Source organism: Camellia sinensis, chromosome 9 (assembly GCF_055761805.1).
Source record: "Camellia sinensis isolate YWXY chromosome 9, ASM5576180v1, whole genome shotgun sequence".
Lineage (NCBI taxonomy): Eukaryota > Viridiplantae > Streptophyta > Magnoliopsida > Ericales > Theaceae > Camellia > Camellia sinensis.
The window spans coordinates 172409059-172436977 of record NC_138969.1 but is presented as its reverse complement, the minus strand read 5'-3'; the positions used below and the strand labels follow the sequence as shown (position 1 = coordinate 172436977).

Genomic DNA, 27919 nt, shown 5'->3' with positions numbered 1-27919 from the left:
AAAAATAAGCACGAAAATACCCTATGAAGGCTTTGATACCAATGTCGGACATATATAACGCAGCAGATAAACAAATATTCGACATACCTTATGTGAATGAATCCAAAATGAAGAATTTTGGGGGTAAATCACGTGCTTCACAATTACGAACAAAACACCCAGCAATGGAATGATACCACAGTATGAGTATTTCCCACTCTAGTCATAGTGCAAAGGCTTGATTGTTCTCTGACAGGAGAGAGTTAGAGAGAGCGTATGGAAAAAAATGTTATGGGTACCACCCTATATAACGTTTCTGTATAATATATATAGATTAGATATATAACAATCTATTCATATCTTCTAATAGGATAAGATAGATGTAGATAGATAGTGGGCTATCCTAACAAATAGGATAATCAGAAATTCAAATTCAAATTACATGGATAATTTAAATGGGCCATGGGTCATGCCACATGGGCGCCCAAATCCAGGTCAAATACCCGACCTAATTTCCAACAATAGGTCTGCCTAGTGCAGAGAGTGACTGGATCTGCAATCATCTATTTCATCTTCCTCAAAGGTCCACGGCGATGGCGACGCTGCAACTGACTTCTAAGGCGGCGTTGTGCGACAGAGCTATGGATCTGGACCTCGTGACTGGAGCAACAACGAAAAAGGACAGAGGAGTAGCACCAGAAGAACACACACAGAGAGAGAGAGAGAGAGAGTTTGAAGAGAGGGAGAGAGGGTCAAGGTTTGGAAAGAAAGAGTGAGAGAGAGTGTGACAGGAAATTATTCAATGTTTTTGGAGTATCACGTGTCCGTACTCCTTAACCAATTATCATTTAATACGCCTTATCATGAACCTCAATCACTCAACACAATATCTCAACTACCCACCTTCTCCACCAATTATAATGTTATGAAATACCACGTATCTATATTCCGGAATTACCGAATAATTACCCGAGTGTAACTGTGTGCAACGAGCATTTGTGAACGTGTGTATGATATATATATATATATATATAAGGGTATTTTGGTGATTTTGTTTAGATTTATTATTTTGGACAAAGTATTTCAATGCCTTAACCTTTAGGTAAAGAAAATTTAAAATTAGATTTTTCATCCGAACGCCCCACTAAAAAACTACTTCGTTTGGTATATTTACAATTTTTTTATTGAATTTTTAGAGTGACTAAAAGTTATTTATTATTATTATTTTTTTTTTTTATGAAAAATGAATGTGTCAAATAATCTTTAAAAAAAAATGTTGCAAAATAAACTTTTTTAACCTATAAGCGAAATGAAGCCTTGCCATTTTGTTCTCTTTCTCTAGGTGGTGTGGTCCCGCTGCTCCAAAGTTAACACCAATTTCACCCACAAAAAATATAACTATCAATTTCGCCCACCAAAAGATATAACTAGAACACTTGCAAAAACCAACAGCCACCTTCATGACCATGTAGTTTTCTGTATTAATTTGGATACGTAAAATTATTTTTCTGACACTGCAACCCACAACGAACTGATTAGCTATTTTATATTTTATTTGTTATGTGATTTTTTTTTTTCTATTTTAGTAAACAAATTTTCGGAATTCATTTATAACATTTATTGTTGGAGACTTTAGTCAAGGAATTTTTTATTTTTATTTTCTTTTGGTTCTTTGTATGAGGGGAATATTTTCTAAACCTTTAGACTTTTTTTCTTTTTTTTTTTTTTTTTTTTTTTTAAACTTACAATTGGGGCCTAGGGGCCTTGAGTCAAGAAGAGTTTATTTTATTCTATGGCCCTATTTAGATTTATTATGGATTTTTTTTTATGAGAAATATGATTTTAGTATATATGATTAACACTTTTGATAATGAAATATTTTTCCTATTCTAGATAATAAGAAGATTTTTTAAATAAAAATTTAGGGTCGAGAATTTAGACTTCATGGCTTGTCACTTGGGGGTCCTTCATAAATTTTTTAAAGCAAAGGGCCCTTCATAAATTGTGTACCTAAATTTGTTTTTTATGTGTCATCGCGTTTCTCATTAGTTTGAATTTGTTAAAGTTGAACATGTGAAATTGATATATTGCTAGACTAATTTGTACTTATCTAAGTAATTTAAATTGTTCATCTTATATGATAACTTGAGAAAAATATACATATAAAAATTAAATTAATCAGGCATAATTAATTATATGATCAAATCACAAATATATTATAACAAATAGATAATTTATTATTAAAAATATGTATGACATATTGATAAAAATAATTTGATGATATGATAATTCTGTTAGATAATGTCTCAATGGGACCACATAATTAAATGTGGTGTTATCATTTATAAGAAGCCTACAATTTAAGTGATTCAATTTAGTTAATAGGCTTAAGGGTATATGTGTTATGGACCTAATGTGTAGATACTAGTTGTATAATTTCTATTTCTATGAGGGGCAGAAATAGAAATTAAAACATATTGGTTAAAATTGGTTTTCATTACCTTTCAGTTTTAAAACCAATAATAATAATGGTTAATTTATTAGTTTTTATTACCTTTCAGTTATGAAACTAATAATGGTTAATTTATTAGTTTTTATTATCTTTCAGTTATGAAACCAATAATGGTTAATTTATTGGTTTTCATTACCTTTCAGTTATGAAAACCAATTACAACCTTTAAAAGGTTATGGTCCCTATTCCTTCCCAAGAGTGAAAAAACAAGAATACTGTTTTGTTTTCTAAATCCTCTCAAGGAGAAAAAAACAAGAATACTGTTTTGTTTTCTAAATCCTCTCAAGGAGAAACATAAGGCACATAAGGGAAAGGATTAGAAGGCTCTAACAAAGTCAATATCAAAGGTTTTATTGACAATCAGACGCTTCCGTTTAACCATTCATCAATGGATTCAGGTATATCATTTTAGTCTTGTTTTCTTTATGATATACATGGTAAATGATCCGAAACATGAAGTTTCATGTTCTGAAATTTATGTTTACAAGTGGTATCAGAGCGGTTATATCATGTGTATCATCAAAATAGATATGCTTTTATTCATCCTATTTAGTTTCTTGGAATCAGATTCTGTTTTTTGTATTTCTGTTTTTCCCTCTGCTGCAAATTCTGTTTTGTTTTCTGGAAATGGAACATAATTCGGATGGGCGGTTCATTTTTCCAAATGGATTCAGTTTTTTTTTTTTTTTTTTGACCCGTCAATTCTATTTATATATGTATATATATAATTGGGATTGCTGCAGATTATATAACATATACGGGGTAACAAATTTAGAAATCTTTAAATTTAATGTAATTTCATACAACGTCTACAGAAATTTAATTTTCTAACATTCTCAATATAAGTCAATTCAAACAAGATGTCACAAAAGTGATCTCTCTTGTCTCGATTGTTTTATATGGAATGTTTTGAAGTTCATGTCTGTGTATCTCATGCGGGTATTTATCAGTCCAAAGACATGATTAATACTTGGCAGAATTACACACACATTTTGTGGTGATAAACATGTGCCAATTGTCAAGGAAACCTAATGTGAATAATAAATCCATCAAAAGATAGATTTGTTATTTGACATAACTTATTGTCAATGTTTGATCATTACAACAAGAATACCACTTACAGTTAATATCACTGCCCAAAGGCTTGGTATTAATGTTGTGCTAGGTATCTTGAGATGTTGTTATTAAATTAATTTATTTAGAGATTATCTGTTTGGTAACTTAATGTGAGCATAATTGTTTAAAAGGTTATCCTGCTGAGGCGAGGCCTTATAAACCTCATGAACGAAAATTGGACTCTAAAACCATTAGCAGCTACTTTATTGGCTATGCCGAACGATCACGGGGTTACAAGTTTTATGATCCCACAAATAGGTCAATATTTGATACGGGAATTGCAACATTTTTTGAGGATGTTGAGTTTGGGGGGAGAAATCCAGTTAGAGATATTGTCTTTGAGGAGGAAGCAGGAGTAATCCCACTTCCTACTACTACTTTTGACCAATCACATGTTCCTATACCTGTCATTGCTCGAGAACCTGACAATGTTGTTCAAGATAATATAGTTCAAACCCCCATTCAAGATGAGGTAATTGTTCCTGAGGAACAAACTCTACAACCTCAACCTCAAGAATCTGTGCCATTAAGGCGATCCACCAGAGAAAGGAGATTTGCATTTTCAGATGATTATATTGTATATCTCCAGGAACATGAGGTAGAAAATGGAATGTCAAAAGATGATCCAATCAACTTTCGTCAAGCCATGGAAAGTTCCAACTCTCATAAGTGGATAGAAGCCATGAATGAAGAATATAAGTCTATGCAAGACAATAAAGTTTGGGAACTTGTCTCATTACCAGTTGGTGCGAAGCCCGTAGGTTGTAAATGGATATTTAAAACCAAAAGGGATTCAAATGGTAATGTGGAGAGGTATAAGACACGTCTTGTAGCCAAAGGCTTTACTCAAAAAGAAGGAATTGACTTTAAAGAAACTTTTTCTCCAGTTTCTTCGAAAGATTCTTTTAGGACAATTATGGCGCTTGTTGCATATTTTGATCTTGATTTGCATCAGATGGATGTCAAAACAGCTTTTCTTAATGGTGACATTAAAGAAACAATTTATATGGTGCAGCCAGAAAACTTTGTGTCAGGAGACCCAAAGAATATGGTTTGCAAATTGACTAAATCCATCTATGGACTCAAACAAGCTTCTCGTCAGTGGTACTTCAAATTTCATCAAGTTTTCACTTCGTATGGTTTTGAAACTAACGTTGTTGATGAATGTGTGTATCACAAGTTTAGTGGGAGTAAACACATATTTTTGGTTTTATATGTTGACGACATATTGCTTGCCACAAACGATATAAACTTATTGCATGACACCAAGAGATTTCTATCTAAGAATTTTGAAATGAAAGATCTTGGTGGTGCTTCCTTTGTATTAGGAATCGAAATACTCCGAGATCGTTCTCGGGGTATTCTGGGATTATCACAAAGGAGCTATATCGAAAAAATACTCGTTAGATTTGGCATGCAAAATTGTAAATCAGGTGAAACCCCGGTTGCTAAGGGAGACAAGTTTAGTCTCAGCCAATGCCCGAAGAACAGTCTTGAAATTCAAGAAATGTAGAAGATTCCTTATGCCTCGGCTGTAGGGAGTCTAATGTATGCTCAAGTATGTACGCGTCCGGATATTGCGTTTATAGTTGGCATGTTAGGCAGATATTTAAGTAATCCTGGCATGGATCATTGGAAAGCAGTCAAGCGTGTTATGCGATATTTACAGAGAACAAAGGAATATATGCTCACATATAGGAGATCGGATAAGTTAGAGGTCATTGGATATTCCGACTCCGATTTTGCTGGATGCCAAGACAGTAGGAAATCCACATCAGGCTATATTTATCTGTTAGCTGGCGGAGCAATTTCTTGGAGGTCTGCAAAGCAGACGCTCATAGCTTCATCCACCATGGCTGCAGAATTTGTAGCATGTTATGAGGCATCAAACCAAGGGATATGGCTGCGGAATTTTGTCACTGGGTTGCGTATTTTGGAAGGCACTGAAAGACCACTTAAGATATATTGTGACAATAAGTCTGCAGTTTTATATTCCAATAACAACAGGAGCTCGACAAAATCAAAGCATATTGATATCAAGTTCCTAGTTGTAAAAGAAAGAGTGCAGAGTGGACAGATTTCCATAGAGCACATTGGGACAAACTCCATGATAGCGGATCCACTTACGAAGGGACTACCACCCAAGGTCTTTCATGAGCACACTGCTCAGATGGGTGTTGTTCTATTTGAGAACATTCTGGTTTAGTGGGAGTTTGTATTTATATTACTGCTTTATGTCAGTCTTGAGTTTTATCTATGTAATTAGATTAATTTCTGCAGAAATGAAGTATTCAGTTTATTACGCTCTGTTACGTATTGTGAAGTATTGATCTCAATAAAGTTAAGTAGGACCAGTTGGAAATAGGCATGTATGGATCACATCACATGTAATTTCCATGCTACGCATCCATGATTGATCTATGTCATTTAGTTGTATTAGTATACGTGACCATTGGTGGGTCGAGTTACGATTGATGTAACGAAGACCGCTTTGATCCTATATTAATATAGTTAATGGACAAGATTGTTTGGATACCCTCAAGTTATGATAACAAATTTCTGAGCTCACTAAAGTTAAGCACATTTTTCAGGATACATATGTGGTCCAGTGGGAGATTGTTAGATAATGTCTCAATGGGACCACATAATTAAATGTGGTGTTATCATTTATAAGAAGCCTACAATTTAAGTGATTCAATTTAGTTAATAGGCTTAAGGGTATATGTGTTATGGACCTAATGTGTAGATACTAGTTATATAATTTCTATTTCTATGAGGGGCAGAAATAGAAATTAAAACATATTGGTTAAAGTTGGTTTTCATTACCTTTCAGTTTTAAAACCAATAATAATAATGGTTAATTTATTAGTTTTTATTACCTTTCAGTTATGAAACTAATAATGGTTAATTTATTGGTTTTTATTATCTTTCAGTTATGAAACCAATAATGGTTAATTTATTGGTTTTCATTACCTTTCAGTTATGAAAACCAATTACAACCTTTAAAAGGTTATGGTCCCTATTCCTTCCCAAGAGTGAAAAAACAAGAATACTGTTTTGTTTTCTAAATCCTCTCAAGGAGAAAAAAACAAGAATACTGTTTTGTTTTCTAAATCCTCTCAAGGAGAAACATAAGGCACATAAGGGAAAGGATTAGAAGGCTCTAACAAAGTCAATATCAAAGGTTTTATTGACAATCAGACGCTTCCGTTTAACCATTCATCAATGGATTCAGGTATGTCATTTTAGTCTTGTTTTCTTTATGATATACATGGTAAATGATCCGAAACATGAAGTTTCATGTTCTGAAATTTATGTTTACAAATTCATGTTGCATCAATTAATTTTTTTGCATAGATAATTTTTTCATTTAAGTATATGAGATGGGATAATTTAGATATTAAGATTTAGGAAAATGTATGGGACCCTTTTTAGGAAGACCTCTACGATTCTCACAGTGATGTGGATCAATGATGTATTTGTAATTTTTTCTTTCTTTTTTTTTTTTACTTAAATTAATCACAAGTGAGTAGAGATTATAAATGTGATATTTTGTAGGAATCTAAATAATTACTGTCAGATTTATCAAAGTAATACAAAGTCAACTTGAATGTCAAATCAAGACTCATTCCTCACGTGGTCTCTTGGCTCATACATACCATCGAAATTGTAAACCTAGGATAAACTTGTTTTAAGTAACGCGCTGATTACGTAATGCATGCATAATTGAAAAAAAACGTCATATTATAAGAATAATTAAAAAAAAAAAATGTACATATAATATTTATTATTCAAATAATAAGGGTTTGCTTCCTGAAACCTATGATCTTGGTACATCAACTACAGTAATATTTTGAAAAAAAAATATATAAGATATAAATATGTCAACACCACCAACAATTTTTATTTTATATATTAAAATAAATATTTAAAAAAGTCATTATACAAATTGATCTGATCTTTTTACAATTATTAAATATTCATGTAATAATGAGAATCTGAATTCATGAGTCTAGTTCCAAGTTATATCAATTTCTCTCAGATAAAGAAAACATAATTTAAAACACAAAATATACATTTTGAAGTTGAGATTTATTTTAAATATAATCCACACACTTAATATTGATTTTAATTACACAATACATTTGTGTTTTTAATTTGTGCAATTAACATTATTGATAGACAAAAATAAAAGTTAAAAATAAATAAATTAACTTAAAAAAAAAAAAAAAAAAAAAACTAGAGCGAGTCACTCTATATGTGTTTTCTGTGGTTGGTTTATAAACTTATTGGTTGTGTTTTGGTATTGTTTTTTTATTCTTAAATTTTAAATATTAAATTTTTATTGGAAAGTACAATTTTTTTTTTTATAAAGATCGAAAATAAATATATCATACCAAGGGTATTTCCCAAGATTAAAAAAAGGGGGGTGAAAGCCATCCAGACATTAAAAAAATAAAAAATAAATAAATCTATTGACAAAATCAAAAAAGTGAAACAAAAAAATTGTTTCGCAAACAACTTTCAAAAATAAATATTTCTAATTTAGTAACCGTATTAACTAGTTCTTGCACTCTCATTATTTCTATTTCTCAAAACACCAAATACAAAAACGAAAATAGAACCGAAAACAAATACCAAAATGTTGAAAACAATGTTTTGTCAGGACATCAACGTTTTTAACGTGGTAGACCATGTTTGTTCATGACATTTGCCTTTATAAATAGGCTCCTTAATTTCACATAGATCACCACAACTTTCCCACCTCTTCTTCCCATTTTTTAGCAACCTTAAACATTGTTTTATTTTCTGTTTTTTTTTTGGTCTTTGTTTTGAATTAGCTAAAAAAAAGGCCATAATGGATTGTAGTAAAGGAATGCTAGCAGATCAACATGTTCTACAATGCCAAAGGAGGTCAGCCAATTACAAGCCAAACATTTGGGAATATGATCTTCTACAGTCTCTTACAACTCAATACAATGTGAGGATTATATTAAATATATATATATATATATATATATATTAAATGCGGTATTAGTTTTAAGAATGTACAAGTATTTTAAACATTTTAATTCTAAAAATTGTGACATTTAATCCCTCTAGTTTATGTATTGTGGCAATTTGTTTCTTTAGTTCTAATTGTAATGTCCTGAAGTTTTCATTTTATGTCCGGTTAGTCCAATAGATAAAAATGTCCATTTAAAACTAAACTGAAATCAAAAGGGACGGAATAATCCACTTACTCTCCTCAAAGTGATTGAATGGTTGGCGTTCAATTTGAAACGGTCTATTCCACTTTGAATGAACTATATTACTCTTCATTTTTATCCAAATTTTTAACAGAAGTTATCAATTAGATTAAATTTGACACAAGAAACTACAAGTATAATTTTCTATATTATTTATTAAAAAAAATGAAAATGCTTATTATTTGTCAATGTGCAGGAAGAAGAATATAAAAGGCAAGTTGAGAAGCTAAAAGAGGAAGTTATGTGCATGTTCATGGAAGCAGTGGACCTAGTAGCTAAGTTGGAGTTCATAGACAACATAGAAAAACTAGGTCTTGCCAACCTCTTTGAAATGGAAATCAAAGAAGCTCTAGACACCATTGTAGCTTTTAAGAACAACCATCCCATTACAGAAGAGGGGCTCTATGCTAATGCTCTATTCTTTAGGCTCCTTAGGCAGCATGGATTTAATATTTCTCAAGGTATACAACTTCATTTCAAAAGAAAAATAACACAAAATAGTAAATAAAAAGTTGAGAAAAGTGTCCAAACTATTAGGCTGGCGCCCTGCATTAATTTTGGATGTATTACTCTAGACTATTTTAAATGTAGTACTGTTTTGGACACTTTTCTACGAAAATTTTATAGTTTAGAACATTATTGAATAGAAGTCCACATTCTTCATTATGTTAACGCTTCATTTATTTTGGTAAAAACATTTCTTTCTTTTTTTTTTCTTTTTTTCATATTTTCTAGACTTCAGTATGATAGAAAACAAGTTTATTTGAATGAAAAATATTTTTTACAACCGCCACAATAACTACCCTTCTCCCAACTAATCATTATCACCTACTATCATTGTTGCCACTATTATTACTATCACCACCACCACCACCACCACCACCACCACCACGACTCTGCTACCCCTACCACCACCAATAATACAATTATTATCACATTAGTTTTAAGGTCGCAACCAAATAGAAAAACACATTTCTACAATATTTTTTGCCAAAACAAAGTAACTTTATGTGCTAAGCAATTTTTTACTCTCCTATACCTAAAGTGCATATCTTTTAATTCAGATATATTTAGAGGCTTCACCAGCAAGATGGGTACATTCATCAAAACCACAAACTGTGATACTAAAGCAATGCTTGAGCTTCTTGAAGCCTCACATCTAGCATTAAAGGGTGAAAACATACTGATTGAAGCTAAAGCATTCTCTACTGGGATTCTGAAGAATATCACCAATTCAAAAAATGTAGACAACAAAGTTACCAAACAATTGAGCCATGCTTTGGAGCTTCCATTGCAGTGGAGAGTACAGTGGTATGATGTCAAGAGTCACATCCATGAGCTTGAAAACAATGACAACACAAACTCAGTTTTGCTCAAGTTAGCAAAGCTTAACTTCAACATGGTTCAAGCCACACATCAAAATGATCTCAAGGAGATATCGAGGTAATGACAAAAATATGTATGATGATGTCTCCTGAGATGTGACTGTGTCCATTCAATGAGTTTTTGTCATTTTTTTATCAATTTTTATTTTTATTTTTTTTAAAATCATATAATTATTAAGCTCCTGTTATTAATTGGACACATCAGAATGAAATTTTCAAAAGACACCAAAAGGAACACATAAAGAGAGTAGAGAGATGGTGTGGACACACTTTTTTAGTACATTTTGTTTTTCTATGTTTAACGGACGCGCCGTGCACAGCGTTTGACGCACTATTTATATATATATATATATAATTTTTATGAGTGAAAGTGAGTTGTTAATTGTTAAATTAGTATTTACAAGAGTTAATTTCTTCATTTTTTGCAAAGTACTAAGTGCTTGTCTCGTAAATTCAAATCTCCATAAGAAAAGTTGAACCCATGACCTTCTCCTAGAAACTAAACCCTTAGAAAGTCATTGTAACCAATTAGGTTCGACACACCCCTTATATGATATATGGTATGTATGACATGTATTTTTGTTACGTATTTTTTGATATATGTCATATGTTTTTGTGAGAAATGTTATTAATTTTTTGGTTGAGCTATGAAATTTTTTAGTTCATAAATGAAATTACATATTTTTATGGTAGTGTTACGCATTATTATGACAAGTAACACATTTTGTGATTCAAAAAAATTTCGATAAAAAATTAGGTAACATCAATACAAAAATGCCTAAAATTATCATAAAATATTAATTTTATTTTTGAACCACAAATTGATGCAACTCTGTAATGAAATTACATGAGATTTGTTACAAAAATACATAATATATCCCGTAAAAATGTATACACTATAGCATCTAAGAATTTTAGAAATCAAATTTTTTGATCCTTGAAAATTCTGCACAACAATCAAACACATTCAAAAAACTTTACATATGAGAGAATGGGTGGGCATGAGCTAGCAGAGGCGGCTCAAAATAGTTTGAAACCTACAGAGACAATATCAAATGAAGTATTGATATTTTTTTCAATTGCTGTAAATTGTTATTTAATACTTCATTTGATATTTTTTTAAATTGCTGTAAATTGTTATTTAATTATTTTTAATAATTCGGAGACACAAAATTAATAATTTAATTTTTATAATAATTTTTTCTAACATATCATATTTAATTCATAGTATAACTGATACACTTACTCACCCTTGTGAAATATTTGATCTTAGGTAGAGTTTTTTTAATTTTGAATTTTTTTTCTTTTATGTAGAAATAACAATTGCATGCATTGCTAATTAACAATATTTTGCAAGTAATGCATGCGTTTGAAATCAAATTTAATACTTTTATATAATTTATTACATCAATTAGAGATTTTTTTTTAATTTTATTTATTTATTTTTTTAAGTTTTAATATGATAAATAAAATACTAATTTTTTTCCAATAAAAAAAAAATGGAGCATTTTTCTCTAACTCTAAAATATCTTTTAAAACTTTTAAATTAAAAAAAAAAAAGATCATTAGTATGAGAAAATCGTCATGTTTTAGATTATTTTTGATATTAATATAATATTTTTTAAACTATCAAGTCTAACAATGTATTGCAACTTATTGTTTCTCATTAATTTGTAAATTTTTGTGTGTTTTATTTATGTATTATTAGGATTTTTTTGAATAAGTTGTAACCAAACATCTTATTATTTTGTGTGATTCAGGTGGTGGAAGAATCTTTGTCTGGTAGAAAACTTGAGTTTTACAAGGAATCGACTGGTTGAAAGTTATTTGTGGGCAGTGGGAGTTGCATTTGAGCCTCAACACAAAAGTTTTAGAAAATGGCTAACAAAAGCCATAAATTTCGTCCTAATAATTGATGATATTTATGGATCATTGGAAGAACTAGAGTGTTTCACTAATTCAGTTGAGAGGTTAGTCTTCACAAATATTCACCAAAGAGCAATTCTACATAATAAAAAAAAAGGCACGAAATCTTTTGTCTTAAATCCTTATGTTATTCTATCTCAGAAAGAACGCTCAGAGTAATTAAACTATGTCTTGAGATTCCAGTATTTCAAAATTCTCACATGATTTAATAGCCGTGAATGTCTTGGAACAAGAGGTCACAAAGGTCTAGGAACAGAAGATCTGTGGCCTTCAAAAAAGCATTTAGCTAGAAAACCGTGTACACGTTACATAGTGTTTTTTTTTTAACCCACAAGGGTGGCCTAGTGGGTGAAGGAAGAGGCCTGGGGTCTGGGAGTATGCTCCTCCTGGAGGTCTCAGGTTCGATTCCTACTCCCCGCAAGGCTGCTGTGTGGGCCACTGGAGGTTGGCCCGGTCGTTAACTTCAGGGCCCTCAGGAGTAGTCCCATGCTTCGGCTGTGGGGATACCTGAGTTATCAAAAAAAAAAAAAAAAAAACGTTACATAGTGTTTTTTGGATGCTTATCTCGATACTTCTTTTTTGAAATTTTAAAATTACTCTTTTAATTGATGTTTAAGATTCTAATCAAAATCTTGATATCAGGTGGGATGACAAGGAAATTCAACGACTTCCAGAGTGCATGAAGATTTGCTTTCAAGCGTTCTACAACACTACGAATGAAGTTGCTCATGAAATTCAAAAAGAAAAGGGTTGGAAGAACTCAATATTACCTTATCTACACAAAGTGGTACTTTCAATTCTTCTTCTAATTTTCATTCACTCATCATGATTTATGTTTGTGTTTGTTTCAACAGAAAATGTTTTCTTAAAAATGTTGAAAAATGTTTTAAGGGTTTCATATTTTTTGGTATTTAGTATGACAAAAAACAAAAGTCATTCGATAGAAAACAAGCTTCTTTTTTTTTTTTTTTTTCTTCATATTCAATGGAAAATAAGCTTACTTAGGTGAAAAACATTTGGTGTAGGTCTTACTAAGGTATGCTACCATCATTGATACCTTATGACTGTTGTAGCCACCTTCACCGCCTCTCTATCTCCTCTACCAACGTCATTGCCACTACCGCTATCCCCACCCCTACTACCCCTATTAGAATCACTATCATATTATTTTTCAAAATATATTCTTTGTAAAAAGATGTGTACAAAGTTTGAATTACATTGAAAAACGTTTTCCACCACCACTGCCACCATGGGTAGCTTAAGCTCAAAGCAAGTGAAGCATTTGCGTTAAGCCTCATTGCTCTTCAAGGGGAACAAGTGGGTGTACTATGCTTATAAGGCACAATACGGTGTTTTAAGGGCCCATGGGCCTTGTCCCAAGCCCATGTCGTTAATCCGAACATATTATATTACAGAATTTGTCGAGTAGATCATTTATAAAAAATAAAAAATAAAAATCAAATTAATTGAATGGCTATAAACTCAAAACAGAACCAAATTTGTTTTCAAAAAAATAAATGATTAAAATAATTTTGATAATTTTGGACAGACTCTCTTGTTTAGAATTTCTTAAAGGCTATCAATTTTTTGAAAATTCCAAACTTCCACTCTTTGAATTTATTAACCGAACAAAAGAATCTTCAAAATACCCAACAAAACAATACTCTCCTTGTCCTGAGGCTCCACACAAAAACAAACCTCCCTATCCAGAGGGCAACAAAATAAACATTGTCAGTGTCTATAGTCCCTCAATTGGTGAATGAATATGAGCCATTCTTTATCCACTACAAGAAATTAGCTTTTTAGGGATAAATTATTCCGTCTTTAAAAGTATAATATTTGTTAGGAAAAACTTTAGCCAATCAATTTTCTCCGTCTCGAAGTTTGTCCCAAATAGCCCGTCCGAAAAAGTAAAAAAATGACTCTTAGGGACAAAATTTTGCATTTGTCACTATAAATAGACTTTTAGAGACAAAAATATGTGGTCGCAAAAAGTTTTGATTGGAGACAACCAAAATTTGTCTCTAAAAGTCTAATTATAGTAACGGTCGGAGTAGTTATGGAGACAAAAATTAATTTTTGAGACAACCGAAATTGGTCTCTAAAAGTTTAGTTTTTGGGACAAATTAAAGTGGTCTCCGAAAGTTTTAGTTTTTGGAACAAATGAAAGTGGTGTGTAAAGGTTATAATTTTTTTGAGACAACTAAAATTAGTCTCTAAAAGTTTGATATTTTTTATTTATTTATTTTTTGTAACAATTACTCTAAAAATATTAGTATGAATATCAACTTATATTCCTTTCTTGATTTCTCAACAACCAAACAGAAAATATCAAACATATCACCAGACTATTTGTTCATCTCCAAATTAAAATTCAACTACAAGAAAAAAAAAATGCTCATCACATTCAAAGAGGCTTAATCAAAAGATATTTTAATAACAAACAAATACCATGATCTGATTCATTAGTGTGTAATATCTTGATTGTATATCATTAATTGACAGAGATTTCAAAAGTATCATTTCTAATTTATAAGGCTAGTACCATAAGCATTGTTTGTAGCATTCAACTAGTCAATGAACAAATTGTAATTGGAATTATATCTACATACATAACAAAACAACTCAACTCATTGCATTTTCTTCTCAATTGCTTCGTTGAAATGGCATTCAAAATATAGCAGTGAGCTCCTAAACTTCAAATCGATGCAAACTTGCAGGACTTGCATAGAATAGGCCAAACTCTCAAATAGATTACCAATTAAAAATTATCCAACGATAGATTAATTTAATAGATTGCAATTTAATGTGTCAATTGTAGTATCTGCAGCAATCACACATAAATCGTAGTACACAAAGCAGCCCAAAATTCACTATCAATATTCAAGAGTTAACAAAGATTAAACTAAATCAATTTGCTACAAAAATTTGAAAATAATTACTCGTAGATAGACACAGATTATATTGATGTTGTGAAAACAAGATGAAGAATGGTTGCCTATTTACTCCTCAACTCAGTCATCAAAGCAATTTTGAGGCCAATTGAAAATTAGTAATCTATTTAATTTCCAGACCTAATCTCAAAAACTTTCCTGCATTAGAATTTAGATACATGGACACATTTATGGTGTTTGCTCTGTTTCTGAAGCCTCTCATGTAATCAAAGATATTAGTCAAACCCAGAGAAAAACCATATCTTTGTAAATATTTTCAGCTTCCTCTTGTTTCAATGTTATACATAATCAACAATATATTGATAATGAACAGACCGATATCACAATCCAGAATAGTCAAGTAATTAAGCAAAAGTCAACCAACAATATAGTGCTTTAATTATTAATTCCAAATATAAAAAAAGTAACAATGTGGAGTAGGTTCTCAACAATATTGATTGAAATTCAGCAATTAACAATCATGGGTATGTCAAAGAAAACAATTAGCATTTGAAGAATAAACAAACATTGATTTTGTCTCTAAAAATTTGTCTTTAAAACCTTAATTTCTTGTAGTGACCCAAAGGTCGAGCAAGAATTATTTGTTTTAATTTAAAAATCAAACAAAATAAACTAATAATTAAAGTCCTTATGGCCCATCTTAATTACAAGAATATAAATATGAAGAAAAAATATCAATTAAATTAATATATAAATATAAAATAGTATTGGTTGACATTTTGCTTTGCACCTTGAAGTGTCTACACCTACCATTGCCACCATTGCTACCACAACTACTACCATCCCCAGCTCTCTAAACACCACTTCTGTCACAACCACTGTCATCTCATTTTCAAGCTCGCAAAAAATTAATAACATTCTGTGTGGAAGTCATATTTTGGGAAAATGTTTTTCTACAAAGCAAATCGAGTTTGAGTTTGTCAATGAAAACCCTTGTTCAGTGGGCAGACTTTTGCAAAGCATTACTTGTGGAAGCAAGGTGGTACAACAAGAGTTACACACCAACCCTAGACGAGTATCTTGAAAATGGGTTGGTTTCATCATCTGGACCTGTTCTTTCTCTGCTTGCATTTTTCTCTGTTATGGAAGAGACAACAAGAGAAGAGCTTGTAGAACTTTTGGAAAAGAGTGATGTTCTTGTGCATTGTACATCAATGATCATTCGACTTTGCAATGATCTTGGAACTTCTGCGGTAATTATTCTCTTCATTAATATCTACTCGAAAACTATTTTAATGCAAAAATGAAAATGATATTTGAATTTTTCATTCTTTTGTTTTTGAAAAAACAAGAAAAATAAAAATAGAACCAAACAAGCCCCATGGAACTGTTTGGTTACAATTTTGTTTGTTTTGTTTTGTTCTGTTTATTTATTGATTTTTTGGTGTATTTGTTCACAATTTTTTATGAACACATACTTGTTCAATATATTGTTTCTGAAAGAAAAAAAAAATAATTGAAAACAATCGAGTTTCAAGAAACACGTTTCTTTGAAATTCAAAAATTTTTTTGCAACAAAAAATTGAACTTGGTGGGTATTTTCAAACTTTTAATTGTTTTCTTTATGAAAATACAAAGAAGTAAAAAATAAATTCATATTTAAGTACAATCCATATCAACATGGTAAATTGAATTTTAATTTCTTGCCCAAAATACAAATTTTGGGCTCTGAGTGAAATTGTTTCTTTTATAAGGAACTCACCATCTAATACATATGATCACCTATGTTTCTACGTGGTTAAGCACATGATCACTATCTAATACAAAACATTTTTAGATTTTTATTCTTTTCCTGCACTTTTTCACCTCTTTCACCATAAATAAACTCCGTTTTTTTAGGATATTAGTGCCATGCTTTTGAACATTATCGATTTAACTGCAGGCAGAACTAGAGAGAGGAGATGCTCCATCATCAATTCTTTGTTTCATGAGAGAAGCCAATGTCTCAGAGGAGATAGCCAGGAAGAAGATTAGAACCACAATAAAGGATACATGGAACAAAATTAACCATGAATTCATCACCCAATCTCCTTTTTTGCAACCATTTGTCAAATACACTGTCAACACAGCTAGAGTGGCTCATTTTATTTACCAACATGGAGATGGTTTTGGAAATCAAGATCGCGAGACTCGAGCCCAAGTCCTCTCTATGCTTATCGAACCTCTCAAGATCAATTGAAATGGCGGTTTTCAGAGTAATTGCTCAATAGTTTCAGAGTACCAACTCAATATTTGAAGTAATTTAATGGTGCTTGTTTAAGTAGAATAATCAGCTTCTTTCTTGTTCAACCTATCGGACCCTCCATAGGTCTCACCAAATAATTTGAGTCTTTTTAGAGTAATTATTGAGTAGTTTTAAATTATCAGTATAGCCTGAGGGTGTTTATTTAGTTTAAGATGTGTGTATGTTTGCATAATAAATAAACACTGTGTTCCTGTCGCGGTCTTGGTCGTTGGTCGTTGGCTATGGAGTTTTCCGGTGGGGTGGACAGCAGCATTTGCGTTGGACAGCAGCATTGTGTATGAGCTGTCTTGGCGTGGTGTATGAGCTGTCTTGGCGTGGAGTTGTCTGGAGGGTAGCAGTGTTGTAGCTGTGTAGCATGGGAGTGTAGCAGTGTAGCAGGTGTGTAGCAGCATGGGCGTGAAGCAGTGTAGCTTGGGTGTAGCTTGGGTGTATAGTTGCGAGTAGCAATAGTAGGGTATTTTGTACCTTCCGAATCTCTCTCAGTGTATTTCATCTTCTTATACCTTTAATTTCATATTAATTAATGAAATTTTTCTTTACTAATCAAAAATAAAATAAAATAAAAAATAAACATTGTGTTCAATTCTCTAATTTAATTCCGTCCTAATAAAAAAACTAATATCATGCACACGTGGAAATTAAAGGAAAATAGGCTATCTCCTAGTAAAGCTACATTCTCTCTTGGCCACTTCTCATTAATTTATTTGTGGTGTATTCATTTTTTACTCCTCATACATCTTTTACATCAATAATTTTCTCTCTTTTGTCAAAAAAACAAAAAAAAATAAAAATAAAAATTGAGAAATGTTTGATACACACAATTTCCTCCCTCCACGATTTTCACAAATGAGGCAACGACAAATGCAAGTTCTATACCAATTAGAATGTAGGTCAACTTTTAAAATTTTGCTTGCCACCTCATTTGTTGTCAAAAATTGGCTACCAAATTTAAAGAATTAAACAAAGTGGTGAAAGTGTTGTTTTGTTTGGATATTAATAAAAGGACTAAATATTACAATATTTTCTTACTCACTGGTATTTCACTTATCAAATTATTGAAGTTTTGCTTCAAATTTCAAATTTATTCATTACATAACGCATCACTTAGTAAAAACAAAGTAAAATCTGTCCAGATGTATGACTTTTTTTCTAATAAGAACTATTTTGAAATTAAATTCGGCGACTGCTATGGTAAACAAGAGAGAAAATAAATTATCACATTAGTCTAAAAAATTACGTGAATGCCTAATCAATGGTATTTCTTATAATTTGCTCACCATTATTTTTATTCTTTAACCATATAAACACATAATTCATTATTATTAGTTGAGCACACCCAACCCAAGCAGTGTAATTTACTCATCTTTGGTTATTGTTTTGAAGCATTGTTGTAGTAGAACTGGCAAAACAGCGACAGATGGGCCAAATTAGAAAAATGAAAAAAAAAATATTTATTTTTCCTGTATAGAGTACAAAATATTATTTTTCAATGGTTAAATGTTCTATTTCTTTTTGCGTCTTGAGTTTAGGCTCAATAATAATTACTTGATGATGTGATATACGTAGAATGAAGAGATTATAGTACTCGAGAAAATCAATCCATACTCTTTCTAAAATAAAATTGAAGAGATTATGGTACTTGAGAAAGTCGATCCATACTCTTTCTAAAATAAAATTAATGAAAAAATAAACAAAAGAATACAAGATGAACCTCATTTACTAAGGCTTTGGTTTAAGGATTTGGGGAAAGATTTAAAAATGGAAAGGAGAAAGGTAGGTGAAATGCAAATAAAATGTACCCACATTTCACTTAATTTCACACATTTTTCCTTCCCTTTTTCTTCTTCTTTTTTTTTTTTTTTTTTTTTCCCTCTTCAAATTTATAAATCAAACACAGGCTAAATATATGGACTAGGGTCTTGGATAAGGCGGATCAAGCCCCCACTAGCCAACCCAAAACTGAGTCCAGGATCAGTATAACCCATTAACTGACCAACCGATCCAATTACTATAAATATTGAGCTAATGAGGTCATAGACAACTAAACTTTTCATACACAAACAAAAGGCCTTTTAAATAAGATTGGATTCGCTTTGGTTTAAATTTGAATTTGAAAAAATTTGTGAGATTCTTAAAGTTCACAATCAGTCTCGTTTTGATAATTTAAATAATTTATTTTGTAAAATCTTAAGTGTTTATCATTCGAAAAAAAAAATTAAATTAGTCCAATAACCGTAACATTTTTATTTGATTGTGTGTTGTTCTTTGAAAAAATAGATAACAAATATATTTGTTTTAAAAAATAGATCATCCATATTTTTGAGATAAACATAATGAAATGAAAAAACTAACACATTATAATATATTTTTTCCCCTGACTCATTCTAAGCTAGATCTAAAAGAAAAAGAAAAGAAAGTCACCCGTACGCTCCCTGATGGGACTTGAACTTACAACATTTACTGTAAGAATTGGAAGGCATACCACAATGACACAAAATCAAGGATTATTTACTTGAATTTGAATCTTGCTCGTACTATTGTTGCTTTCCTTTCTTATTGTTTTTTTTATCGATTGTAAAAATAAGTGATGATTATTGGAGACAACATAATAATTAAATAAGAATATAAGAATGATAATTGTAAAGAAAATTAAAAATTAATTAAAACACAATAACAAATTGCATCTAATGTCATTTTGTTTTTTGGATTCCTCTTTAGTAGAGAAGTCAAAAGGTTTAAATTTTGAGTTTTCAATTCATCAGGTGACCGTGTTTCTCACCAAGAGGTCCTTCATAGATTTTATACATATATTTATTGAGTAAATTACACTATGAAAAATGTTAAAGATACAAAAAAAATTATCAAAATTTTTATTGAATATTTTATATGAGTGTGTAACCTACACTATGTGGGTCCCACTTTCATATGATACATTTGATAAAAAAATTTGATAAATTTTAGAGTATCTAACATTGTTCATCCTATTGGTCCACTAACTTGAGTAAAGTTTCACTTTGATATTCGTAGTTTTAATTTGAATAATTTGAACCTTACATTTTTAATTTTGTTACAATGTGATCTTTTTGTTATGTGTTATCAAGATTTTCAAAGGAGAAACACTACGTGCAAAACTAAGGTGACCAAAGTGGTATTCAAAAGAAACTATGCCTCCGTTTGGGAAGTGGGTTGGCTTTTTGGCTTTTTGGTTTTTTTGACTATTTTAACCTGGGCTAAAAAGCTTGGTTTGGGAAGGGCTTTTTGGCTTTTTGGCTTTTTTGACCTTTTTTGTGAGAGAAGAATGTAATGATTATGGGTTGGATGTGATGTTTTGTTTGTTATGGCTAAAATAGCCTATTTTGTTTTTTGTGGCTAAAATAGCCAAAAAAGCCTCAAAACCATCTTGCCAAACAGAGGCTCACTGGTGTAATTTATTAATTATATTGGTGATCCTTATATTTTGTTTGAATTCTATTTTAGCCTCCGTTTGGGAAGTGGATTGACTTTTTGGCCTTTTGATTTTTTTAGCGATTTTAGCCTGGAGCTAAAAAGTCTGGTTTGGGAATGACTTTTTGACTTTTTTAACTTTTTAGCTTTTTGATGATGTGTCTTCATGGTAAATTATCAAACTGCCCTTCACATAATTAATACATGTGAAGGATTGGTTCTGCTCCTCCACGTCAGTTGATGGCGTGGACCACAATTGATTTGATTTTTTTCTTTTTTTTTTCTTTTCTTTCTTTGTTGGGTTTGGATATGGCCTTTTTTTATGTTTTTATTTATTTATTTATTTTGTCAATTTTTTTTTATACATTAATTAGTTCTTATTCTTTAATTTATGTTATTTTTCTTTTTTATTTTTATTTGTATACAATAACTTTTTTTTGTTTTTCAAAAATGAGTTTTCATGTGTTTTATTTATTTCTAAATTACGTTGCGAATGGTAATTTCTGTTTTTATGTTTTTTTTTAAATATTTTTGAATGAGACGTATTTTTCTCGTTATTTTTTTTTAATTTACTTTTTTGTCATTCTTTAATTTGTACACATTAATTTGTTTTTATATTTCACAAATGGATTTTCATGTGTTTTATTTATTTGTAAATTACATGGCACATGGTAATTTCTATTTTTTTTTCTCTTTGGATGAGGCGTATTTTTGTCGTTGTTTTTTTTTGGAATTTACGTTTTTGTAATTTTTTAAATATTTTTAAATATTTTTGAATGAGGCGTATTTTTTTAAAAATAATTTATGTATTTTAAGTTTTTTTTTTTTTTTTTTTTTTTTGCAAATTCTTTTTTCATGTGTTTTTTTTTTAATTTTATTTTTATTTTAAATATTTAAATAATGTAAATAATCTAAAAAAATTAATAAGCAAAAATTTAAAATAAATATTCAAAAAATTTAAATCGTAAAAATTTAAATAATTTAAATATTCAAATGATTATTTTAACAAAAAAAATTTAAATAATTTAAATATTCAAATAATTGAAATAATTTAAAATGTTAATATTTTAAATTTAAAAACAACTATACACTCAAATCATAACCAAACACATAAAATAAAACTCAATTAATAAATTATTTTTAAAACTTATAACCAAACACATAACTCGAAATTCCATACTACTTTCACAACTCTACACTAAAATCATAACCAAATACATAACAAAAAAATTAAAATATTTAAAAATATTTTTATAAATAGAGTTTGAATTTATTTTTATAAATTATTTTTAACTCATAACCAAACACATAACTCGAAACTCCATATTACTTTCACAACTCTACACTCAAATCATAACCAAATACATAACAAAAAAATTAAAATATTAAAAAATATTTTTATAAATAGAGTTTGAATTTATTTTTATAAAATATTTTAACAAAAAACAAAAAAATGTTTTTAATTTTTTTTTTCAACTGTATTTTAAGTTTTTTCCTGGGAAAAGGTTTTTTTGGAAAAAGTTTTTTTTTTTTTTTACTTTTCATGTACTGAGGCGATGCCCCTGGAAATCATGTGGGGTAGTTTCATAAATTTAGCTGGGCATTGATTGTTGCCAAACAGAACTCAAGTTTTTGTCTTCATTTGGCTAATTAAGCCTGTTTTGTCATGTAGTAGCTAATTTAGCCTGAAACTTGCTTCCTAAACACACGCTTAGTTTTCTAATTATGCATGTGATCTTTCTCCATTCAAAAATTTTAACAGTAAATGATAGATAAACTACATTGCAACAAAATTAAAAATTAGGATTCAAATTGAAATTATGAAAATTAAAATGATACTTCACTTAAATTATAGAAACTACTGATATGATTTATCCTAAATTTATTTTCTCTCTTGGTATGTATGGGTTTTTTTTTTTTAGAATAAAAAAATACAACTTATAATAAATTTATGTTTTTTATGCCAAACGACTCAATTTGGGACCTTTCACCAATCACAAATTACAAATATGTATATGTCTCAATTATTTCTCAAACACCCAATATAAATGTAGTGAATCATTCTATTAAAATTAATGACAATAATAAAATATATATATGGCATGACATATGCGTATACAAAAATTATTCCTAAAGAATCCAATTTGACCGAATTCGTAGGTACGTGGGAAGATGACCGTGTTTCTAGCTAAGTCATCCTAGGCGGGACATCGGCCCACAAGAACTGCCTCACTTGATATTTTTAGATTTCTATTCCAGCCCAACTCATTTATTTATAAAATATTAATTATAATTTTATATTATTTTAATTACGCAATAAAGTATATATACTTTTTTCTAAAGTTTAAATTAAAACAGTTGTTAAAATTTATATTTATTTTATCATTGAATTTTGTTAATGTTTTAAATTTAAATAATAAATAAAAAGATCTAAATAGTTTAATATCCATTCAAGCTAAAAATAAAATAAAATAAATAAATAATAGCTCATATCTATTAGGTTAAGTGGATACATTTGAAATTTTAATAATTTTTAAAATTGGATTTGGAATGATTAAATTAGGCCTGATGTCAAGCTGAGCTAAGTTTAGGATGACACATATCCTCTTATTATATAATAGAAATCCAGCCCTTGCTTTGTCCACCCCTAATTGATCCCTCATAAATTATGTACATAAATTTATTCTCTCTCTTGCTATGTAATTTTTAATTTTTTAAGATGAAGAAAATGCAATCTATGCTATCGTTTGGCAATAAATTTTTTTTAGTTGACTTTTAGTTTTATTGATTATTTTACTAAAAAGTTCGTTTACATTAGATTTTTGACTTTTGTGAGAAAAAAAGTGAAATAATTATGGTTTAAATGTGACATTTTATCTTATTGACTTTTTAATTTATTATCTCTTTAATTGCCCCAACTTTTTTTGCCAAACAAAGTCATAGGGAAGAGCTCTTTTAGCTTGACTTTTTGACTTTGTGACTAACTAATGAGTTGTTTGAGATGTTATAAATAAGTGTATTTTTTGACTTTTTATTAAATATGAGTTGGGTTAGAAGTGGTATAAAAGAGAGATGATGTGACTTAAATAAGATGATGTGACTTAAATAGGATAGTGACTTTTTAACTTTTTTTAAAAATGCCAAACTTAGGCTTTTAGTCTAACTATTAACTCCGTTTGAGAAGAAATTTTTAAAATTTTTGACTTTTTTCTACAAGAAAATGTGAAACGATTTGTTTTGGAAATATGGTTAAAAGCAGTTTTTTAGCTTTTTTTAGTTGTATCTTCTCTCTACTTTTTTATGTATTTTTTTTTAAAAAAAAAAAGGTTAAAAAAGAGAAAATTATATTAGACCAACTCAAACTATCAACCATTTACACTTTATTCCCCCAATGTTTAAAACCAATAATTATCCCTTCAAACTATTTGAATTTGAACATTAAATCCTTTTGTTAGTCATCTGTTAGATATTTGGATAAAAAATCATCAAGTGTCATGCACATGATGATTATATTAAATTTTATGACCAAATTACTTTATTTTATCTTTTGTAAGAATTTAATATAATCATTATATACGCATAACACTTGACAATTTTTCATTCAAATATCTAACAAATGACTAACAGAAGAACTTAATGTTCAACATTAGGGCGTAAACATTATCCACCACACCAATTTCTTGAATCAAGATCTTCTTTTTACTCTCTCTCCTTACTTCCCTACTTGCAGGGCTATTGGGCCCACTTTTGGCCTCAATTTCGACGATCCGAACTGTCACATTTGAAGATTTGTTAAGTATATCATACTTGTAAAAAATCAAATTGATCGGATATTAAAAAGCATGTGTTTGAAAAACTATTTATTAAATTTTTAAAAAAACTAGTTTTTAATTCGATGATCCTAACGCATAATTTCTGATATCTAATCAATTTAAATTTTTATAAATATAATATATTTAACAAACCTTAAAATATAAACGACTAAAGTAAACCTAATGCTCAACAAATAGAGAAGTAAAAAGAAAATAAAGAGAGAATCTTGATTCAAGAAATTGGTGTGGTGGATAACCAATAGAAATCAAGATCATCTCCTCACTTTTCCTCCTTAATTTCCTATTTACTAGATTATTGGGCCCAATGTCTCCAATCTAGATATTCTTAGGTCAAGTTTGACATGTTTTGAAAAAGATAAAAAGTTAAAAAGTTCCTATCCTATTTAAGTCACATTATCTTATTTAAGTCACATCACCTCTCTAACACATCACTTCAAATCCAACCCAAACTCAACTCATATTTCATAAAAAATCAAAAAGTATACTTATTTAGATCATCCCAAACAACCCCTTATTAGACTTTTTGACAATTGAGACCCTTGCGTTTAGTACATCTAAAATTGCTGATGCAATACCTTTATTCATTAATGTGGTTTGTGTTTCTTCTCTTGCCACGTGGGATGCCCAGAAGGATAACTTTAGATGTTTTTCTAATTTATGGTTTGAAATTTATTTGTTCAGTGATTTTTTAATTTCTTACATAAAGATTATAAAAAAAAGAAAAATCGTTCTCCTTACTTCCCTATTTGCTGGGCATTGGACCCAATGTCGACAACCTAGATATTCTTAGGCTTGTATTAAGTTGACTTTTAGTTATTTTTTTATCTGTAACAAAAGTTAAAAGTTAACTTTTTTTTTTTTTTTTTTTTTTAATGTTTCTTTATTTGAAAAGTTAATTTTTAACCAATAGTGAAATTATAATTCTATCATTTACGGGTCAAAATGTGTTACATGAGTAAAATTATAAATATTTTAAACTAAATCAAAATAGTTTAATTACTTTTTTATGATTTGACATCATAAACAAATATTAATAAATAAAAAAAAAAATCAAAAATCACTTTTTTTTCAACTTTTCAAATTATTTATTTAAAAAAAGACAAAAACTTAATTAGAAGTCAAAAAATTACTTTTCATCACCTTTTCAAAATAGGCCTTAGTAAACTTTTTTTTGACAGTTGAGCCCCTTGAGCTTAGTACATGGGATGCTTTAGAAGCGTAACCTTAGTTGTTTTTTAAGGAACCGGAGGTCACTGCTGTGATCTCACTGCTGTCTTTTTTACTGTGCTTAAAACGGCACAATTATTATTATTATTATTATTATTATTAATATTATTATTATTATTATTATTATTATTATTATTTTAATATTCTCTGTATATTTTTGACATAATAATTTTTTTTTTTATTTTAAAGTTTACGGTTTAGGATTTAATTTTTAATTTTTTTATTTTAAAGTTTAGAGTTTAACATTTAAGATTTAGGGTTTGGAATTTAATTCTTAAAATTTAATTTTTTTATTTTAGGGTTTAGGATTTAATTCTTAAAATTTATTTAATTTATTTTAGGATTTAAGATTAAGAGTTTATGGTTTAATTCTTAAAATTTATTTTTTTTTTTATTTTAGGGTTTAGGGTTTAGTATTTAATTCTTAAAATTTATTTTTTTATTAGGATTTAATTCTTAAAATTTATTTTTTTTAAATTTTAGAGTTTAGGATTTAGAGTTAAGGGTAAAATATAATTTATCACGCCAAAAAACATAGTGAGACACATGAAAAAAAAAAAAAAAGAGGTTGAAGCTGTGGCGTTTTAGGCACAGTATGGAACGCTGCAGTGACCTCGTGAAAAAAAAAAAAAAAACAAAAGAGACTGACACTGTGCCGTTTTAGGCACAATAAGGAACACAACAGTGACCTCTTGAAAAGATAAAAAAGGGTCCGGCTTTGGTCCAGTCTGCCATCGGACTGGACCGTGCTGTTGGGCCCTTGGGGGCTCACCACGGGTTCTGTTTTGAAAATCTGAATCGTTCAATTTGTAGAACTCGTCGAGTACTATATGCTTGTGAATAAATTAGATAAAAAGGGTCTGGCTTTTTTATATGCCTGTGAATAAAAAAGGGTCTGGCTTTGATCGGATATCGATAGCTATGTGATCAAAACAGTTTTTTATCAACCGTTAATTTATTCACCGTCCATTTTTTTTTTTATACAAAACTGATTTTTCACAGGCATATAGTACTCGACGAGTTCTACACATTGAACGGTTCAGATTTTCAAAACGGGATTCGTGGTGGGCCCCTATGGGCCCAACAGCACGGTCCAGTCCGATGATGGACTGGACCAAAGCCAGGCCCAAAAAAGGAAAAGAGGCTGAAACGTGGGGAGAACATGAAAAAATGTAGCGAGAACATGAAAAAAAAAAAAAAAAGAAAAGAAAAGAAAAGAAAAAGAGGCTGAAATTGTGCTGTTTTAGGCAGAGTAGGGAACACAGAAGTGACCTCGTGTTCGTTTTTCTAATTTATGGTTTGAAATATATTTTTTAGTGATTTTTTAATTTTTTATAGATCATATTACAAACACCCCCTCAAGGTTTGGTAAAAATACAGATTTCCCCTGAGGTTTGAGAAATTACAAACTACCCCTTGAGGGTCAAATTTTCATAACACATTAGGGAAAATTAGGGGGGAATCTGTATGAAAATAAAAACCTCATGGGACAATTTGTTATGAAAATATAAACCTCAGGGGGCGGGATGTAATTTCTCAAACCTCAGGGGGAGAATCTATATTTTCACCAAATCTCGAGGGGGGTGTTTGCAATTTGCCCTTTTTTATATAAAGATTATATATATATAAAAAAAAATAGAGAAGTGATTTAATAATTTATAAGAAATAAGTAAATAAGCGCACTTATTTAGTGCATTGCCAAACAACTCCTAAAATTGTGCATTTAAAAAAGATATGCATCCCATGATTTGAATTGGATGCCGAGGTCGTTTTTCATCATGAATTTTATTTTATGATTTAAATTATTTATTTTGTCAAGCTATTCGTATATATCATTAGACAAATGTTTGGTAACTCGAATTTATGGGACCCGAATGACTCGAATGTCTCAAAACAACGTAGTTTTGAGATATTCGAGTTATGAAAATTCGGGCTATCAAGCATTGTTGATATCATTATCACAAAAAATTAAATCAATCTAATATTCGTAACTTATTCAATTTATTGCGTTTATTAGTAATAAAATGAATGCAATACAATCTTAATTAG

General features: G+C 29.8%; 1 protein-coding gene across 1 annotated transcript; it reads left to right on the top strand.

Moving 5' to 3' along the window:
- The first annotated feature begins 8353 nt into the window (after positions 1-8353).
- On the top strand, positions 8354-17949 carry LOC145798853 (alpha-farnesene synthase-like). Its single transcript, XM_082888062.1, has 7 exons — positions 8354-8588; positions 9053-9317; positions 9921-10299; positions 12002-12211; positions 12810-12954; positions 16063-16314; positions 17004-17949. Exons 1-7 carry the CDS (start codon positions 8466-8468, stop codon positions 17298-17300), a joined length of 1671 nt encoding a protein of 556 aa, XP_082744188.1. The 5' UTR covers positions 8354-8465; the 3' UTR covers positions 17301-17949.
- The last annotated feature ends 9970 nt before the right edge of the window (positions 17950-27919 follow it).